Source organism: Equus quagga, chromosome 1 (assembly GCF_021613505.1).
Source record: "Equus quagga isolate Etosha38 chromosome 1, UCLA_HA_Equagga_1.0, whole genome shotgun sequence".
NCBI lineage: Eukaryota > Metazoa > Chordata > Mammalia > Perissodactyla > Equidae > Equus > Equus quagga.
In genome coordinates, this window is record NC_060267.1 from 37825994 (window position 1) to 37848006 (window position 22013).

Sequence of the window (22013 nt, forward strand, 5' to 3'; positions counted from 1 at the left end):
CCATCACTTTCCATAATTGTTCAAATCAATTTAGGCCAATATCTTAATTTATTGGAATGGACTGATTTGGGAAATTTTTGGACCTGAGAGTTAGAAAAGTCATTCTTAAGTATTCACCTAAATAACGACTTTGTACGTTCTCTCTCATGAGTGATTTCCAGGGCTCCTTTTTAAAATCTTGTGGAATTTTTCTTTGTATCCAGTTAAGAAATTCATTCAGGGGCCAGCCCTGGTGGCCTAGTGGTTAAGTTTGGTGCACTCTGCTTTGTGGCTCAGGTCAGGTTCCCAGGCATGGACCTACACCACTCATCTGTCAGTGGCCATGCTGTGGTGGCGGCTCACATACAAAAAAGAGGAAAATTGGTAGCAGATGTTAGCTCAGGATGAATCTTCCTCAGCAAAAATAAAAAACAACAAAAAATTCATTCAGAAACAATATAGACAATTGAAAACTGTGTATATTGCAATGACAACAAAAAACCTCCTAAAGTTTTCAAAAAGCTTTGAATTCTGAGTCACAATAGAGAAAAGGTGACTATTTCTCAGTCAAGTGAAATTACTGCAAAAAAGGAAAGATTAGTATTGTGTTACGCACACACTGAAATCTTGTCATAACAGTGAGGCATCAGGCATGAGAAGACAGCCCTGCTAGGAGGATCCAGGAGATTTCAGGACACCCTTTCCAGATAAGTACCAGAAGCAGTCAAGAAATCTAGGCCTTTCATACAGTGGCCACAGGTGAAAAACAAAAATGTTGTGTGTTCACAGTATCCACAGGAAGTTCTTCAACCCATTATCCTCCTCTGAAATATACACAAAACTTAGTCATCATCATTACTGTCGTCTCAGAAGACTGAAAGCGTCAGATTGGATGACATGTTGCCAATGACCTATTGTTGAAATTAGTCACACTTATTAATTCTTTCCACAATTGACATTTTCTTTCCTGTTACTTCAGCGACAGTCTTTGCCTCCAGTCACCACTCACAACATGATCGATGACTCCAGTGATCCCATCCTCAGCACCATTAGACGGCTTGGGCTTTTCAACAGCCGCACAGACAGAGTCAAGGTAGAACTATTGTTGATGTAGGACACTTCACAGTGATAGAGAATATATTTTTTGAGAATTTATTAGAAGCCTCTTTTGTTTTAACATCTATCAGAAATATTTTAAATGATATTTCTAAAAACATTAATTCTGTGTCCAGTCTTGGCTAGTTAAAGAATAATGACTATTTTGAAATCATTCCTGAAAACTGAAGAATATTTATGGCTTTGAGTCATAATTCTAGCATTTATTGTCATTGTACAATACTGTCAGTAAGCATAAGGAAATTACCTAATTCTAATGTTACAAATATATTCTAAGAATTACTTTAATTAATGAATCTCTGAGATTAACATGAATGGTCTTTGTTTCTTCCTGATAAAGTTCAGTTTAAGGGAATAATATGAGAAGCTTCCAGTTTCAGAGAACGTGGCTAATGACGTTTTTAAGTAATTGTCTATAGACCAACTAGTTCTTTTGACTCTTGAGTTTCTACAACGACTAGGTGTGGCGTTAGCTGCATGGAAAAGGACTGGTTTCTACCACTGTGGAACTTAATCTCCACAATGTTTATTGAGGGTCTATATTGTTCTAGGCGGGGGGCTAGGTGTGGGGGACAGTGGTGAGCATCTGAACAGAGAATTGTTTATCTCTACTCAATTCCATTCACCGGTATTCCAGATCAGGTTGTCATAAGCTTTTACTAATCTTTTCAAAGGTCCCACTTTTCCCTTTTCTTTCACCTTTAGCAGATGAATTCAGTGAGTTGTAAACTCCTTCAGTGTCCCTCCATTGTGGTCTCAAAGACAGGTTTTGACCTGTTCTTCCTTCTTTTCCTTCAGGTTCTAAGGGTTGTTCTGGGATCTCATGCCCTCCCACATTCTTAGGAAACTGGCCCTATCTACCCTCTCTTATATTGTAGGTTTACTAGCTCCTTCCTATGGTGTCTATAAATATTCTTTAAACTTCTCCACAATAAAAAACAAACTTTGCCTTAACTCTGTCTCTTCTTGATGTTTTTAAATGTTTCTGTCTTCCCTACTCTTCTCTGCAAAATTACTTGGAAAAAAATAGCCTATTCTCAAATTCATTTCTCATCTTGCATTCACTCCTTGATATAGGCATGAATCGATGTAGTGGAGGGAGACACCTGGACTGTTGAGAGATGACAAGGGCCTCTTACAAAGGCCATTCCAGAAGTGCTGGAGAGGACAGAAGGATGGGAGAGATGGTTGCATGTGGAAAAGATCTTACATAGTGCCCAACCGACCTTGGGAATGAGAAAGAGGGAGGAAGCAGGGATAATATCCTGGCTTCAGTATTTAACAATGCTTTCTAAAAACTAAAGAAAGGCTTTAACAGAAGTAGGTTTGAGGGTCACGTCACAAGTTGAGTTCCGTTGTTTTTTTTTTTTAAGATTTTATTTTTTCCTTTTCCTCCCCAAAGCCCCCCAGTACATAGTTGTATATTCTTCGTTGTGGGTTCCTCTAGTTGTGGCATGTGGGACGCTGCCTCAGCGTGGTCTGACGAGCAGTGCCATGTCCGCGCCCAGGATTCGAACCGACGAAACACTGGGCCGCCTGCAGCGGAGCGCGCGAACTTAACCACTCGGCCACGGGGCCAGCCCCTTGAGTTCCGTTTTTGATAGTTGAGTTTGACTTACATGTGAGGCAGTCAAGTGGAGATGTTGAATAGGTCCTTAGAAAATGTGGGTCTGGGGTTTGCAAGGGCAATCGTGAAGGGAGCCATTGGTGTGTGCAGTGGTGGAGACCAGGGAATGGCACCCCGCCATGCTGGAAGACCAGGGTAAATAAGTGGGGAAAAGTGTTGACCTAGGGAAACTGTAAGATTTAGGAGGGCATTAAGAGATGAAAAGTCAGAGAAAGAAAGAAAGAGCCGAGAATTAGAAAAGAAAAATATCTCAGAAATCAAGGCAGGAGAAATTTTCATGATAGCAGGAAGAGCTCATAATACAGCATTAAGTGATACAAGCTGCATATAAAGTTTTCCGTACTGTGTTAACCCTTTCATTTCAGACATATTCTACATACACACACAGATACACACATATATGTGTATGTTGCCCTATACCATAGAATTATGGGTGATTTTTATTTTCTCATTTGTCTTTCTGCATTAACAAAATTTCAACACCTAGCACACCTCCTATAATAGGAGGAAAATTTTTCACTGGAAATGCAGGAATGTCTCTGCCAAGGATGCCCCATTCTTTACATTTTTCAGCAGGATTGGATCCGCAGACACTTACCTCACTGCAGAGGGTATCAACGCCAACTTGGCCTCATTCTCACGTAGTTTACCTTAGACTGCACCTTCTCAATTTTTTGTTTTTTGGAAAGGAAATAATGGGGGCAAGAAAACCTCTCATTTCCCTGTAGATTTCTGTTTTTCTCAGGACCTTTTATGTCACACCTGTATCTAAATCTGTGGTTCTTTCTCTGATGATCTATCTGTGGCTGGCACACGTTATGTACAATAAATACGTATGAAAGGGGGGATAGGGGGTGAAAAGAAGGGATAGGTCATGAGGCTGACTATGGTTCATGCTTCCCTTACTCATAGGAAGATTGAGGCTGGAAGGTCCCTTGAAATTGGAAGCTTAAAACAAAGTATGCTTTGCTGATCTACATTTTTTTTCAAAAGTGTGGTAACAGTGAAGCAATGCCCCAGGAATGGACAAGGACCTTATTTCCTAAATACGTTAAACACTTTCATACCTCTGCGTCTCTGCTCATGTAAGTCTATCTTTCTGAAATACCCTTAGCTCAGCCGTTCTAACAATTCTGTTGGGATCCAACCTAAAAGTTATCTCTTCTTTGCACTTTTCCTTAATACACATTCATCTACTGCAGACAGAATTTGGTTTTTTTATCTGCATTCCCAAGACACTTTATATCTACAGCAATTATAGGAATTATCACATTGAATTATATATATATATATTTTAAATTTGTGTATCCAGTTTTCCACAGATACTGTGAGTTCTTTGAGGCAGCAATCATATCTCATATACATTTTCTCAGTTTTTGTCCTCTGAGAAGCAGATCCCCAAGACAAAATTAAATATAAAAGCACTGATTGGCAGAAATGTCTGTGAAGGATAGAAAGATTGAAAGCAAGAGTAAGCGGAGAGGTGCAGTCAGACACTGTAAAGAGAAAGCAAGAAGGAAGGAGGAGCTGCAGAGGCAGCCCAGTTCTAAAAATGTCAGCCTATTTTTTTTTACAGAAAGCCAAGTGTATTTAATGAAAAACTAGAATTAATAAAAATTAGCACATACATAAAAGTATGCATACATAGCCAGACTATCTAGTGACTCATAAAGGGGAAAAGCAGTGGTCCAGGACCACTCAACATGGCTTGTCATTTAATGGAAGAAAACACACACACACACACACACATACACACATGCACACACACACGCATGCATGCGTGCACGTGTGCCCATAAAAACTAAACAAAAATAATTTTCAACAATATAGTCAATCTACAGCTAACACAAATTCAGAATTCTTTTATAATGCTTCCTTTCTTAATACAAAAGACACCCATTAATATATTAGTGTCACTACATGCAATATTTTCCTGTAGTTAACAATCTTTTCTTCATATTTTACCTTCACATGTATCTTCCACCTAGCAAAACAGTTTCAGATTGGCAGGCAGATGGCTGCCTTATTCTGTGAGCAATTGAATGCAACGGTTTAATGGGGAGCTGTATTAATAGGGATAGGAATTCTCCAAGCAAAGTTTGCTCATTAAAAGAATCACCCATTGGGCAGGAATGGGTTGGCATTGGTACCCATCTCGGCCAGTTCTATAGGCTACAGATGCTGTGGTGGATCCAGAGGGGAGGCAGGCGGGGCTGTCAGTCAAGATCCCTGGGCCAGGATCTCTTGAAGGAAATCTGAGCAGCAAATTCAGGGCTGCCACATCCATAGAAAACGCAGTATCCCAAGTCCTTAAAGATGAAAATTATGCTATCTCACTTTACATCTATGCCACACAATCAATTTTTAACTTTACTTAATCTACCTGTACCTTGGTCTTCTCATTTGTAAAATGGTGGTAATATAGCCCTGCGCTCAGGGAATTGCTGCAAGGATGAAATCAATAATAGACGCTGCTTTTAGCATGGTCCCTGGCACATAGAAATTGCAGAATAAATATTAGCTTTTATTAGTACTTTGTCCAGTACATAATGGGTACTCAATATTTTTTAGAAGAGAAGTGTGAACAGAGTTTGGTAAGAGTAGTAGATAGAGGATTTATCTTTTTCTGCAGGGCTTAATAAACTCTTTATCAAAGAGAGGACGTGTTAGCTAGATCTTGATCAATGAGCAGGAGTTCACTATGCAAATGACAGGAGGGAGGGCTCACCAGGCAGAACAAATAGATGACAAGGCACAGAGATACAAAAGCACATGGTTTATGTAGAGTGAATGGAGAAGGAAGTTTGTTTCATACAAATTATGTTTATGCAAACTCATGAATATTTTGACGTATTCATTGGTTATGATCAGAAAGCAAACACACACACTCATACACAAAAGAAATAAAAGAAAGCACTGAGATAAAGTTGGTCAAATCAGAATTAGGTATTTTGTTTGTTAATAGTATCCTTTAAAAGCTTGAAACTAACTCAGGGCCCATGCTAAGATAAGAACCTATTTGCACACCTGCAGATTTATAGAATGCTATAGAATGGTTCTTAACTCTCAGACTGAATTGACAAATTTTTTCTAAGAAAATGACCATTCGATTGAGGAAATGTTGCAGATTATTTTGAATTTGAACTTATCATTGATCCTGCCTTGATAGCGGGGAGCAGTGAGAAAAGTCTAGACTGCAGACTTCAGGTCTCAACCCTCTGCTGTCGCCCTGTGAACATTAACTTCCTGGGACCTTACTGCCCTCCTAGGATAAATACAGTCAGAGGGTTTTTGTTGTTTGTTTTTTCCCTGCTGATTCGGGGCACGCTGTGTGCCAAGTGCTCTGCTGGGGGCTTTTGTACACAGGATCTCATTTAATCCTCTAACCTTGGGCTGATCTCTAATATCCTCTCTGCCCTGGGTTTCTGCAATTGGCTGTTTTAGGGTCCAGAGCAGCTGTTTTCTTATTTTAGTTGTGCTGTCATTCTGTTTGGCTGAGAACAAAACGAATGAGCCACGATGTTTTCCTGTTCCGAAATGGGCTTTGGAGAGTACAAATTTTCCTAAGCTTGGAAATGCCAAAGTAGGCACAATGCCTTTCAAATCCCCCTTTGTTGCTATTTGCCAAGAGAGTATAATGGGCTGTCAATTTGCTGGTGGCCCAGACACAGTCAGTATCCATGTCTCTTCTCTCTTTTCCTAGTGCAGTACTTTGCATGTAATAAAAACTCAAATCACATTTTGTGGAGGAAAATATTGTATCCATTTTTAATTTGCCAGTTTGTGGGTCTTGTGATTGAATAAAGCGTCATTTTTAGGTACTGTTTTCGGGCATTTTACCATTTTATCTTTTAAATTTAACATATTTCCTTTTTTTGGATCTACTGAGATATAACTAATGCCTGTAAAGTCTTAGTTTCCTTATTTCTAAAATTCGGACAATGAAAATGTCTATTCTACCCATCTCACAATGGGTAATCTCCAGGATTAAATGAGGTAATAGATATGAAAAGTACATATAGCATTTAAAGTATTATTCAACTACTGTTATTATTATCATATATCCAAATTAGGGTTTTTTCCCAAAGTAATCTCTTTGGAAGAATATATACTTATTCCATGAATAAAAAACAAAAAGTGTAGTGTGTTTGCTTGAGAAATAGTTTCTTTTTCCTTTTCTCTTCCGCTCGCTTTCTCTTTCCCGTTCCTTCCTGAACAATTCAGGTCTAAAGCCATTAGGTGGGGCAACACAAGGTAGGTGTCTACACTGGAAGGGGGAGTGAGCGTGCTGCGACGTCCAGTGAGAGGGCTGGGAGCCCAGGCAGGGTGAGGAGGGTCCTCACAGCTGGGGGTCAGAGCCAGGGCGGAGTGAGGCGGGTGTCTGCGCATGTGAGGGAGGGGCGGCGGAGGGAGGCTAGCAAATGGAGGGAGAGTGTCTGAGTCTGCTAGGGCTGCTACAGCAAAAGACCACAGACCGGGTGCCTTCGAAACAACAGACATTCTCAGTTCTGTAGGCTGGGAAGTCCAAGATCAAGTTGCCAGCTTGGCTGAGCTCAGGTGAGGAGCCTCTTCCTGGTTCATAGATAGTGACTTCTCACTATGTCCTCACTTGGTGGGAGGGGCTAGGATCTCTCTCTCTTTTATAAGGCACTAATATAGATATTATATATAATATAATATATTTTATATTTATATATAATGTAATGTAACAATGTATATTTACATTTTATATATATATAAAATCCCAGTATTTTAAAATCAGATTTTATTTTTAATAACTACGTAGCTATGGGAGAAGGCTGACAGATAACCTAATAATAGTTCAGGAAGAACTTTAGTAAATAGGAGAAATAGGAAAATTCATTCATCCGGGTGGGCCGTGAAGCAGCTGTCCTATTCACAACTTTCCAATGACAGCCACGCTCTCTCTTGTCTCTGCCTTCGCAGAGCGATACAGGCAGTGCAGTCCTAGAACTGGCTCACACCAGTGCAGGAGAGCCGGTTGTCAAATTTCAGAAATTTTGTGAGTCAGTTTTAAACGCAGCCATTGTTTAAAATTAAGTTATATAAAGCTAAAAATAAATCAATTATATCAAATGAAAGGTTCAAAACTCATCTCATCCTGATTACCTGTGCTCTTACTTTACCTATGCTCTTGAGGTTATTTATGGCAATCATGCCCACGTGGTGGAAATACTCTCTGATGATGCGCTGCTGCTCTTGCCATCTCCAGTTGAGTGACATCACATTGGTAGCTTGAAATTGGCCATGGTGATTTCATTTGTACAGTGAAAATAGGTGAACACCACACATCATGGCTTGGTTAAGTGTGTATTGATTGTCTAGACTTAGGAAAATGATGGAGAAATATCAGCAATGCAGATTAAACTTAAAATTATTGTGGGCATAGTCATTACACAAAATTGTGAGTGGCACAAAAATATGAGGAAATATTTTTTCATTATTCCAAAGCTAATATCCCACTCAGAGAAGAGGTCTCTCATGTCACAGAAGAACCTATGAAGTTCTGACACGTATCTCTCTGTTTTACTTTCTTTTACTCATTAGCAAAGGAATCATTCAACATTTATGTCCAAATTACATTGTCATCAATCAACACCATAAGTTGGTTACGAATACCAGATTTTAGCAAAAATCAGCAAAAGCATTTTGGAGTATTTGACTATATAGAACTTACAATAAGAAAGACTATGTATATTTTTAATAGACTATTTTTTGGAGTATTAGGTTCACAGCAAAACTGAGCAAAATGTACAGAGAGTTCCCAGATACCCCCTGCCCCCCCCCCCCCCCCCCCACACACACACACATAGCCTCCCCTGCTATCTGGGTCCTGCACCACAGTGGTATATTTGTTGCAATCAATGAACCTACACTGACACATTATCATCACCAGAGATCCGTAGTTCACATGGAGTTCACTCTTGGTGTGGTACGTTCTATGGGTTTTGTTAAATATATGACATGTATTCACCATCATAGTATCATACAGAATAGTTTCACTGCCCTAAAAATCCTCTGTGCTCTGCCTATTCAAGCCTACCCCACCAAGCCCTGATCTTTTTATTGTCTCCATAGTTTTGTCTTTTCAGAATGTCCTACAGTTGGAATCATATGCTATGTGATCTTTTCAGATGGCTTCTTTCACTTGGTAATATACATTTAATTTTCCTCCATGTCTTTAATGGCTTGATAGCTCATTTCTTTTTAGCACTGAATAATATCCCATTGTCTGGATGTATCACAGTTTATCCACCCATTCACCTCCTAAAGGACATTCGGTTGCTTCCAAGTTTTAGCAATTATGAATAAAGCTGATATAAACCTTTGTGTACATGTTTTTCAGTGTACATTTTTTATTTTTTTGGAAATTGTATGCTACGTATCCTTTATATCAGTAAAATCAGTAAACTTACGTACAAATGTATACTTTTACTTTGGTTTTTCGGTTCTTGAACATTTACCAGCACACCACTGCTTAGAGGCCTTGGTAAACACTTTGGCTTTTACTGTGAGTGGAATGGGAAGCCACTGAAGGATTCTAAGCAGGGGAGTGGCTGACATTTTTAAAGGTTCACTCTGGTTGTTGTGTTGAGTAGAGATCTTAGTGGAATAGAAGCAGGAAGAAAGAGTAGGAAGCGATTGCCTCCGGGGAAGAGAGACGGGTGGCTTGGGTGAGGGCGTCTAGTCTGATCTAATCTAGATGAGATTCCTAGAACATCTTCCCTGTCCTTTGGCTCTCTTTCACTTGACTAGTTCATGCTTGGGGCCCGTGAGGGCAGTCTATTAAATAGTCCCTCTCTTTCCTCTTCAAGGCGGGAACGAGTTGAGAAATACGACAGGGGCAAACAATTAGAGAACCAAATAAAACTTTTATTTGTGGTAAAGCCTGGTTTGGGGGATGTAGTTTAGCATGAGAACAAAAATGGGCACACTCATTGGCCGCCCTCCAATCTCGGCCTTGGAACCTGAGCGAAAGTTAGTCGGCAGAGTAGATTCTTACCCAGAATGGAGAGAGGAGGAAAAAGTCCCCGGACTTTTAACTCTCTCTTTCTCCCTTTTTTTTTGCCTTGAGTCTAGAACACAAGGATTCTACAGTATTGAAATAACCAAATTGTAGGCGATTTTCTGCTTTAATTTCCCCTTTCTCTCTTTTTTTTCTCATTAGAATTTTCCTTTTTTTAGGTGATTTTGCACCCAGAGTTCCTATCCTCCACGAGCCCATTATTACCCATGGATTATGAAGAGTTTGTCCGAGGTTGTCATCTTGGAGTATTTCCGTCTTACTATGAACCGTGGGGTTATACTCCAGGTATGGGGTGTATAGATGGTGGAATGTTTTGAGTTGTATTAATATTTTATTTCATGCGTATGTTTATAATATTCAAGTTGATATGTAATTTCTCCTAAGGTTTTGGTTTTGCAGTTTGTTTTAAAAGTAATTTTGTTTGGGGGCCGGCTGGGTGGTGCAGCGGTTAAGTTCGCACGTTCCACTTCTCAGCGGATCCTGGGTGCGGACATGGCACCGCTTGGCAAAAGCCATGCTGTGGCAGGCGTCCCACGCATAAAGCAGAGGAAGATGGGCACGGATGTTAGCTCAGGGCCAGTCTTCCTCAGCAAAAAGAGGAGGATTGGCAGCAGTTAGCTCAGGGCTAATCTTCCTCAAAATAAATAAATAAATAAATAAATCCATAGATGGAATAAAAAAAGTGATTTTGGTTGGATCTGTCTCAGGGGTCAATTTTATGCTTTGTAGATCCTGACTTAAGAACAAAGACAGAGATTATGTAGGTGTACCAGCGTGTGGTCGGGCATATGTTAGTGGGTATCTGAGTTATTGCCTCCTTGCATCCCCCTAAAAAAGAATGTTTTATAATATGCAAAGATTATATATTATTTCATTATCTCCACCAGTCCCATCTATTAATGTGAAGCAGAAATTGGTTAATATGGGAAGCAATTGTCCAGCAAAACTCACACATTCACATGCTTAAAGAAACAAATAGGCCGGCTCTGTGGTCGAGTGGTTAAGTTCGCGCCCTCTGCTTCTGTGGCCCAGGGTTTCGCTGATTCGGATCCTGCGCTCGGACATGGCACCGCTCATCAGGCCACACTGAGGCGGTGTCCAATGTACCACAGCTAGAAGGACCTGCAACTAAAAAAATATACAACTATGTACTGGGGGGATTTGGGGAGAAAAAGCAGAAAGAAAAAAAAAAGAAGATTGGCAACAGTTGTTAGCTCAGGTGCCAATCTTTAAAAAAAATATTGTGAGCTCTTTAAGGAGAATGGATTATATTGCATTTAAAAAAATAAACAAATAGGATAAAAAGATGTAAGTCTTCTTCACACTCTTGTCTCTCAAAAAGAGGTATTTTTTTTAAGATAAAATACCAGTTCAGTGGTAGGTATTATGCCCAACGACATTGTTACATTCAGACCCTCTTTCCCTCCAAACCCTCTTTTTTAACAAATGGTGGATTCTCAGATCCCCGGTCTATTTTTCTTTTCTGGTCCCAACTAGCATGGCTGCCATTAGCATCAAGAATGATCAATTTGTATTTGTACTGAAGTGCTTAATTAAAAAGGAAGCAAGTACTTTTATATACATGCAATACAAAGAATATAATAATGACTTTTCCACCTCTTATCGGTAATCAGAGATTTTCCTCCTGGCTTAGATATAATTCCACTTATAATTTTAAAATAAAAGATTCAGAAAACATTTTTATTTATAATTAATGTTTTGCCTTCTGCATCTCAGTGTCATCATTGCCCAAATAAGGGGCAGCAGCAGTCAAGGTTAGGGAGATCAGAGGCAGGATTACAAAGAGGAAGAATTTTTCAAATCTTTGCATTCTGATTCCAGAATTTAAATAAAGAATTTAAAATTCTAAATAAATAGGATCCTTTAATTTTTCAATAGGAGCAACATGAGGGCTCTGCATCTTTTGACATAAGGTCCTATTTTATTGTTCTAGGTGCACCATGAATAATTTGCCAGCAGCTATAAAAACATTAAAACTTCTCAGGAAAAATAGATAAAGGATTATCCCTTCTTGAAACATGACATAGGAAAGTAATTGCTCTAACTCCAGCTATATCTCTTGTCGTTCTAACAATTGTTATTAGCATCAGTTCTACCTTTGTGAAGGTGGTGTCTTCTTACTTATGAAATCCCAAGATAATTATCTTACATTGTTTATAATACAGTCTCTATCTTTTGAGATACATAAAACACACATTCCACTGATGTTATTAACAACATGTTGTTATTGACTCTTGTTCCTCTTATTTCTAGTAAGTATCGTAATGTACTATTGGAAGTATCAAGCACAGAGAAGCACAAAACCAATGCCTGAGTGATGGAGGAAGTGTGGGAAGTCATTTATGTTGAATAAAGAGAACATTATATAACTCATAGCAGACTTTCCCACAAAATGTCATCTTATAGGACAAAGTTAAACTTAACCTGAAATGAAAGAGGATGTATATCTCATGTTTTATGATAAAGGCCAGCAAAGCTGTTACAAAAGATAAATAGACGGAAAAAGCAGTTTGAGAAATACGCCACAGTGAATGAGTCATTCTGTTTTAAATTAACCGAAGGAAGTTGGCCACTCCTTACCTAACCCGAAAACTAACTAACCTATAGTTACAGAAATAAAGAAATCACGGGTGGTGTAAGTTTGGCCTTAGCATATTAGGTAACTCCCTAATTTAAAAAATAATCATTTTTTGTGATACTAACTCTAACTCCAGAGATTATTCGTTAAAATCTGTGTTTTTTGTTTTGAGAAAACTCAATGAACGTAAGCTCTTATTTCATTAAATTTATTCAGTTAACATATATTCAGCTTACCTGGGTACCTGGCATTTTACTACATGTGTGTTAATGAGTATTTAAAAAAATAAGGATCTGTGAAGTTCCGTGGAATTATAGGCAAAATATGTGAGTGTATATAAAGATATACACACATATATGTATGAAAATTTTTCTGAGGAGTTCCAGAGTTTTCATCGGATTCTTAAACGGGTCAATAATCTCCATCCCACCTTCCTCTCCTCTAGCACCCCCTCAAAAATTAGGAAACCACTCCTCTCTAGAGCCCAATCAAGAGGAAATATTTGCAGATCAGGAGAAAGGCCACTGTTTAAATCCTATTACTTCATGGGTAACGGGGTAATCTCTTTTTTCCCACCCATCCCTGCTAGCCAACTGAGAATAATTCAATATAATCAAATATAAATTCCTTGTTAAAAATGCAGACATCCTTAGGGCCGGCCTGGTGGCACAGCAGTTAAGTTTGCATGTTCTGCTTCAACAGCCCAGGGTTCACCGGTTCAGATCCCGGGTGTGGACCTACACATTGCTTGTTAAGCCATGCTGTAGCAGGCATCCCACATATAAAGTAGAGGAAGATGGGCATGGATTTTTAGCTCAGGGCCAGTCCTCCTCAGCAAAAGGAAGAGGATGTTAGCTCAGGGCTAATCTTCCTTGGGGGGAAAAAAAAAAAAAAAGCAGACATCCTTGAGAGTGGGTAAGTTTCTTAAGACGTATCTGATATTTTTTGAAAAACAGGTTTTGACTACAAGGTGAGAAACTAAAACAGATTCAGGGTTTGCTGAGTACCTATGAAAGTGGAAGGGATTAGTGCCAAGGGAGGTACTTGTGATGGGTGCATGTCATGTCCAAAACATATTTGCATACCCCATAAACATGCCAGATTCTTAGAGAGACCAGCTTAGAATGGAACAAAACCCAAAACCAGCTGAAATGAGAGAGGCAGGATAGAGTAGCAGATCCATGCAAGAGTTCTGGAGCGGGACGCCTGGCTTCAAATCCCAGCCCTACTGTGTCCCCTGGCTTTGTGAAGCCGGGCAAGCATTTAACTTCTCTGTGCCTCAATTTCTTCATCCATAAGATGAGGATAATGATAGCCTCACTTCACAGGGTTGTTGGGAAGATTAACTGAGTTAATACATGTAAAGAGCTTAGTACCGTGCCTGGTGCAAAGTACACATGGCTATTACTAGGTGGACTGGGACTTTTTTTCTCCGCTGCATGCATAAGAGGATACAGGAGCTGGACTGAAGCCAAGTCTTTGTCTATTTCCCCTGGCAGCTGAATGCACCGTGATGGGCATCCCCAGTGTGACAACCAACCTTTCTGGCTTTGGCTGTTTCATGCAGGAGCACGTGGCTGATCCGACTGCATACGGTGAGGTTTTTCATCATTAACCCAATCCCGGGAGAAGTAACCTCTAACCAGACAAAACACAGGGTCTTTTCAGAGGCTAGCTCTAAAGCTAGCTTGATGATTAAACTCATGTTTATACTTTTGTTTAATTGAAAATAGGTTTAATTATGCATTCTATAGAAGAGATGAGAATACTATTAATATTAAATACATTGCCCAAAAGACAAACTGCAAAAGGAGTGCTAAACCTGGACAAACTTCGCCCTTTTATCTTCTTTTTTTTTTTCTGAACTGGTTTGGCCCTCTGCTACTTAAAAGTGATATTACAATAACTGTGGGCTTAGAGGACGTCGTATATTGGTTGGCATAATTATTTAAAAGGTCCATGCCAAGTTAGCAAAATTCACTTACATTGTTTAAGACACCAGGAGAATTTGCATGTTACCATCTCTATGTCCACGTTGCCTAGCAGCAAGAAAAGTTCAAACGGGAAGGGTTCTCTGCTGACACACTGCCAATTCCTTGGTCTTTGAGAGCTGTGTTGTTGCTGTTCTTTCCTCAGGCTGGAGCTGTGGCTCTCAGCCGTGGCTGCATGTGGAAACACTGAGGAGCCTCAACAGCACTGAGACGCAGCCCTCACCCCAGAGATCCTAGTCAGTCAGCAGCCCAAGGGAGAGTCACTAATCCAGGGTGTCCCTATACTGCCAGATTTTTTTTAGCAAGGTCCATTTTCTTGGCTCTGTGTTGGTGATGGTTATAAACCATTAGAAGGAGATCACAGAAGAAACAGCCTAGGAAGGGAAAAGATAAAGCATAGGCAACAGGGGTGTCAGGGCGTGCATAATGTATATGGTCTAAGACAGAGCCTGAGTAACGCGAGAAGAAATGCTCTAAGCTTAGCTCTGCTTTTACCCCTGCTTGGCTCTTGTGCCCTTCAGGTATTTACATCGTTGACAGGCGGTTCTGCTCTCCAGATGATTCCTGCAATCAGCTGACTAAGTTTCTCTATGGATTTTGCAAACAGTCACGCCGCCAGAGAATTATCCAGAGGAACCGAACTGAGAGGCTCTCAGATCTTCTGGATTGGAGATACTTGGGCAGAGTAAGCAAGTTTGCGATCCGCACAGAGGACCGCTTTAAAAATTCCACCGGACTATGGAAGCCTTGATTCTAGTCGTAATCTGTCAAGCCAACTCAGAATCATAATTGTCAGAATCTCAGTGAGGTTTTCACATATATTTTTTACTTAATATGAATTTGTAAAATCCTAAACCCAATTCTTCACATTTAAGCTGAGCCTATAGCAGCAAGTCCATCAGCATCTGGCACTAATCTTACTGGCTATTTTATTGTCAATGTCTAACGAAGCATTACAGGTCTGCAGAAATGTTTCATGAAGATGAGGGAAACATCAGATGAAAAGTCCCTACTTTATTTCACTCTAAGTGATAATGTGATCATAATCCTCAGCTGCAGTGGGAAGTGCGAATATTATTGTTTTCAAAATTACGAGTAGAGGAAATACCTTCTTTCAGTTGTGCAAAAAGTTTATAAATACGCAGATGTTCATATATCTTAGCACTGGATGATTTAATAAAAGATCAATTGACTTTGCCTTCACATAATGTATCTGCTTAGATATGGTTAAACATCCCTCGGGGCCGGCCCGGTGGCGCAGTGGTTAAGTGCGCACGTTCCGCTTCTCAGCAGGCTGGGGTTCGCTGGTTCCGATCCTGGGTGCGGACGTGGCACCGCTTGGTACGCCATGCTGTGGTAGGCGTCCCATGTATAAAGTAGAGGAAGATGGGCATGGATGTTAGCTCAGGGCCAGGCTTCCTCAGCAAAAAGAGGAGGATTGGCAGTAGTTAGCTCAGGGCTAATCTTCCTCAAAAAAAAAAAAAAAATTGTTAAAAAAAAAAAAGAAAAAAAATCCCAGACAAATGATGGATGCTGCCATTTGCTAAGTATCTACCCACACTAATGCCCCTGCTCATTACAACCCAGGATGATTGAATTTACTGTCTTCATTTCATAATGAAAGCAGAATGATAAGGCCCTTCGAAGTTATGTTTCTTACCTATGGTCTGAATCAGGATTTAAATCCAGCTTGTCTGATTATTCAGGCCCCATTTTTTCGTCCATGCCATACTGCTTCTCTATAGAATGAACAGTGTTTTCAGTCACTGGAGTGCTCAATTCACTCTTCAGTAAGGCCAGTATGATTTTCCCTCCAATATTTTGTGGTGTTTCTCTACCATGTTGTTGAAAAATAATAAAACTATAAACTGTCATTCTTTCTTTCTGATTCCCAAACTTCAGGTGAATAGAATCTGCTCCTTTCTAAAAAATATATTTCATAACTAGGAGGATAATATTTTATATAATAACTTGGTTATTGAGGTATATAAATCTTTTTTTTAACCTTTGAATTGATCTTTATCATATAGTATTACCAGCATGCCAGGTACCTGACATTAAGCAAAGCTTTTCCAGATAAATTCCATATGGAACCTACATCACCACCAACGGTAAATACTTTATGTATTATTTATTTGTTTTGAAAGCTAAACTTCTTATTTGCGGCAAGTCCTAACAATACCTTTTAATTTGGAAGTAGCTAAGTACACAAACTATTATGCTTTTTCATAGTGTGGCATCAACACAAAGAATAGAGGAACTCTCAGACCCAGTCATAGTGCCGATTCAGAATCAGCTTTACGTGTAGAATAAGCAGGCGGTCAGCTGATTCACGTCACCGGGGAAGCACCGCCGTATTAAAACTGTCTCTGCCTTGGTGCTTGAAAATGCTCCATTAGACGTCCAATCTTTTGGGAGTTGTTCAAAACTAAAGTGGTCTGCTTTAACAAGAAGTTAATTTGTTATCCAAGGAAGTGTTTAAATGTAGGGTGATGACTTGGCAAAGGTCATCAGATTCACTTAGAAGGATATAAGACAGGAAACACAGCTTGAAGAAGGGCAGCACCAGGCATTTCTCTTCAGTGGGATCAGTCCTTCCAGCAGCCTAGGTAGTGGTCCAAGAGCTGAACTTCTTTGCTCCTCTACCCACCAGATGAAAGCTTAGGTGCAAAAACATGAGACCCATACCATTGCGTATGAGCTCCATCTTAGCTTAGTAGTTCCATGCCCCACAGGAGCCAATATCATGTAAATATCCACAGACAAGCTCCATGTCTCCACAGGAATGTGCCCAATTATAAGAGGCATCAAATTCACGGAATCCCAAAAGCTATGGATCCTCATCAAGTATTTATAGATCCTCTGAGTTCAGATGTAATTTCTCAATCAGGAGTCATTTTTATCGTGAACAATTTTGCCTAATAGCACAACTGACATTCCACCTATATCAGGTGTCCAGAACAGATCTAGAAAGTTAACCCAAGGTAAAATTTGCCCATAGAGAAGGTGTAAGGGTTTCATAAATTCCTCAGTCTACAAATTCCAACTCCCATGTTCACACTTCTAACAGAGTTAGTTGCTTAATATTTGGAGGCAAACCTGCACCTGATGATAATTCAGCTATATTCATCCATTTATCTCCTTACTCAACTGAAAAGCATTGAGTATCTACTCTGAGCCAGGTCTTAAGTGCAGGACTGCGCTCTTTTTCTCTATTGCTTTCAATACAGAAAAGTAAAGTATCTGAGCCTGGAAATGACTGTTCACGTATGACATAAAAATAGTTGAAATACGCAGTGACAAGTGCTGTAACAATTTTATACATTTGTCTCCCCGTTCCAGCCTGTGCACTTCTAGATGGGAGGGATCATGGTCTTCATCTTTGTTTCCTCAGTGGCATTATGGTGCCTGACTCATAGTTGGTGCTTAGTATGCTTAGCAAATAAGTTATCTCAGTGAAGCTTAGGTAGAAGGGCAATTTGATTAAAACCTAGTGATACTTGCTCATTAACTGAAAAAAAAGTGACTGGTGGAATTTCAGGGTCAGCTAAGTGGCCTGGCTTCCAGGATTCTTTCTAATGGTGGCTGTCCACACATGTACGTCCAGGCTGCCCATGTCATGCAATTTCATCGAGCAGATCTGAAGGATGACATAGAGTCTGACAATGTCAGCAGTGTAATATGGCAGTTGAGATTAAAGGCTTTGGAGTCATCACCGCCCTGGTACAAAGCTTTGCTCTACCACTTACCTGCTGTGTGACCTTGGGCAAGTCATTTGTCCTCTCTAACTTTCAATTTCCTTTTGTAAATGGGAAGAACAAATTTATCAGAGTTGTTACAATGATTAAATAAGGTAACATATGTATAGCACCTGGCATATTTCAGTGCTTAATAAAGGGTAGCTGTTTATGTCATGAAGCTTTCTTGACCTTGGTAGTAGCAGAATCAAAGTTAATAGCCCCTAAACTGACCAAAAAATATATCCAACTATGTTTTTCATTAAATGCACATGCATAGTGTTTACATTGTTGAAAATCCAGAAGTCATTATAATGTCTGTCTTATTTTTCTCTTTGACAGACAGAAGGATTTAAATATCCCAGGCCTTCCTCAGTACCACCTTCCCCTTCGGGGTCTCAGGTCTCCAGTCCTCAGAGCAGTGATGTGGAGGATGAAGATGAGGACGAGCGATACGATGAGGAAGAGGAGGCGGAGAGGGATCGCTTAAACATCAAGTCACCGTTTGCTCTAAGTCATGTTCACCACAGGAAGAAGAAGCTGCACGGCGAATACAAGAACTGAAGCCCACGCCTCCCGACAGGGCTAACGTAGTAAGAACACAGTAAGAATGAATATTTAAAGAAATGAAAATGCCCCCAATTTCATTTTCTTCTAAGTATTACAACGGAATTTATTTTCTGCCGAAAAAGTGGAGGAGATTAAGTGATGGGCAATTTTGTAACTTACAATAAAATTCATGTTATTGTCCCCAACTTCTTTTTCCCCAGTAAAATTAGGCATGGGAAAGAGTGTTAATTGAGGGAGGAAGACTGGAAGTGTTTTTTGGTTTTTGTTTGTTTTTTTTGTGAGGAAGATTGGCCCAGAGCTAACATCTGTTGCCACTCTTCCTCTTTTTCTTTTCTCTCCCCAAAGCCCCCCAGGACATCGTTGTATATCCTAGTTGTAGGTTCCCCTGGTTCCTCAGTGTGGGACGCCACCTCAGCATGGCTTGATGAGCTGTGCTAGGTCCGCGCCCAGGATCCAAACCATCAAACCCCAGGCTGCCGAAGCAGAGTGCACAAACCCAACCACTTGGCCATGGGGGCTGACCTCTGGAAGCGTTTTTAAAATAGTTAATTTAAGCAATAAGAATTTTCATTTACTAGTGTTTAATTTTAAATTATGATCACCATAATCGTTGCTTAGTATTTATACAGCTTCTATACCTTACCAACCCAGTCTGCCATTTCCCCCACAAAGGAGCCTGATCTTAACCATGAATGTGCACTACCTACACATTTTAAATAACTCGGTCTTTAGTGATTATTTCCACCTTTCACATGAGAACCATGAATTCATATTTTGCTTTGCAGACAATCAAAATCCATAAGAAAATGGCTATCCTAAATCCAGACCTTGATGCATGTTGACGCTTATTTACACATTCACTTCTCAAATTAATGATAGGAAGATGTTGCCGTGTGTACAGTACCATCTGACTGTAATGATTTTTCTATTGTTTAAAAGGAAAGCCTTTTTGAAAACTTGGTCAATTTTCCGTAGATGATAAATTGTTAAATCCAAATGAATAAATATATCAATATTTAAAGATTTAACTTTCATTGATAATGTCTTGTTTAAAATCCTTTTAGGGGGCAGCCAGGTGGCATAGTGATTAAGTTCATGTGCTCTCCTTCCGCAGCCCCAGGGTTTGTGGGCTCAGATCCCAGGTGCTGACCTACACACTGCTCATCATGCCATGCTATGGCAGCATCCCACATAAAAAATAGATGAAGATTGGCACAGATGTTAGCTCAGGGATAATCTTCCTCAAGCAAAAAGAGGAAGATTGGTAACAGCTCGGGGCCACTCTTCCTCACCAAATAAATAAATAAGTAAAATAAAATAAAATTTTTTTAAACATTTAAATAAGATAATGACGTGTAAAGCTCCTGCTATGTAATATAGTGCCTTAGGAAGGATAACATTTACAACTATCTTTTAAAAAAGAAAATATAGAGTCTACCTAACTATACTAATGATTATTCACAATATGTTTAGCAACACTGTTGAATGATTATAGTTAAACATATTTATGTTTTAAATGTGATTAAATCTAAATCGGCAAAAACAAAACCCCAAATCACCACATCCACTCTTGGATTGTTTTTTTTTTAAACTGAGTATTGTTACATTTAGATCACAGTTGATACCTCGGTTAGTTTATCAATTGGCCTAGGTCTGTGGAGGATCTAAAAAGTTTTGGTTTTCTCAGTGCTGGATTGTTGATGGCACCAGGTTAGAGTAACAATGATGGTGTGTCAGATGGTTCAAGCCCAATGGAAAACTGTAATCCAGCTCTCCTACTGCCCCATTGTTAGGAAAAAGTAGAAAAATGGTGAATACAAGCAACAAATCAGGCCAAAATTGCAAACTCACCTCATTTAGAGGTTCAGGAAGAAGGGAAATCAATTACCTAAAGCCTAATCCTTGAAAAATGCCCTGTGGGTGCCAATTAACCCAGCGTCTGCAGAATACTTTGGAAAGCTCTGCACTGAATATCAGAAAAAAAATGAAATGGATTTGTCTTACAACATAAATACTCGTTTGCTGAACTGCCAGAAAGATCTCATAATAAAAGGGAGTTTCACTGTTACGATAACCATGAAAATGTATTCCTAGTAAAGTGACACAATGTGTATATTCAGATGATACTCTTGGTTGGTAATTGGCTAGTCCACTGTTAGTGAAAGCATGAGCTACTCCGTAAAATACCTTCTTAATATAAAATTTCAAAATTCAAGAGCTGTTTTTAAAGTGAAAGAATAGTTGTCTGATTAGAAATGCATACAAATGATAGGACACACGGAAGTTAACTGACTTGCAAACACCTGGTTTTGAGTGGCATGTGTGGGAATCAGGGTTTCTGCCCAGGACTCGGTCCTCTATTGAGACAACTGCGACCACTGAGCTGCATCCCCTTGCTCCTGCCATATATTTATCCTTTCTCCAAGATTGACAAAGCCCAGTGAGGAGCAACAAATATGGTTGTTAGCAGATGATTGCGCCTAGCGCAATGCCTTACACATAGTAGTTGCATAAATGAATGGTCTAATTGGGAGAAATAGAGGTACAAAAAAACGGATGCTTTTAAAACATGTACGTATTCATAAGTTGGAGGACAGAAACTATAGAAAATTGTGTGTGCCTGACCAGCTTACAGCAGGACTTTTTTTAATGCATTGTACCATCCTTCCTTCCATCATTAAGAGTTAGGGTGAATAGAGCTGGTTTTACATAAAGTGATGAGAATATAAAATGTTACAAGTGCTATTCTAACAGTTTTCCAAGGCACAAGGAGAACTCAGAAGAGGGATTGGTCAAGTGAACCTGGGAAAGTCCAAAGAGGCTCATTTAAGACGAGCCTAAATTTCTACGAAGTAATGTGGGGGATACGACTGCCACCTTTACATAGTGCTTGTAAATCTCAAATCAAATGAGAAACGAATTCTTCCTAAAGGAATTTATGGTCCAGCAGGACAAGACCAACAGGTTATATTCCCAACTCCCCTTTCTCCTGCAGCCAAAGTAAAATAATGTAACTCAAGGTTGATAGGATATAGACCTTTATTTCTCATAACCAGGTAAAGAAGAAATGCTAGTTGGCAGCTGACTTTAACATGGCAGGGCCTCTTCGCCTTCTCGCCTCTCTCAGGATCACAATGGTGGTATGGGAAGAGAGGAAGCATCCACTGGGGAACCCCAGGGAAATAAAGAATACTTGAGAGCCCACATTGGCGGCCAGAGAACCACAGGGGAGGTAGGATACAGGGCAAAGAGGAGAAGAGCAGCTGCAGTTGTGCTGAGAGTGGCTGCAAGTCCAGTCTAGAGGTGAGGGGGCCCGAGTACCTGGACATGTGTTTGAGGCAGATAT

General features: G+C 39.8%; 1 protein-coding gene across 6 annotated transcripts in view; it reads left to right on the forward strand.

Moving 5' to 3' along the window:
- Positions 1-22013, forward strand: part of GYS2 (glycogen synthase 2) — a 57282-nt gene that overhangs the window by 34040 nt on the left and 1229 nt on the right. For 2 of the 6 annotated variants that reach the window (XM_046643883.1, XM_046643899.1), the window contains exons 11-16: positions 959-1072; positions 9929-10055; positions 13869-13964; positions 14882-15045; positions 16391-16471; positions 18440-18701. In XM_046643883.1, the coding sequence (XP_046499839.1) occupies positions 959-1072; positions 9929-10055; positions 13869-13964; positions 14882-15045; positions 16391-16471; positions 18440-18661 (804 nt within the window). In that variant the 3' untranslated portion in view covers positions 18662-18701. Of the gene's footprint in view, positions 1-958; positions 1073-9928; positions 10056-13868; positions 13965-14881; positions 15046-16390; positions 16472-18439; positions 19040-22013 lie in introns of those variants that run through there. The other 4 variants (XM_046643891.1, XM_046643911.1, XM_046643922.1 and 1 more) reach the window with 2 other exon arrangements.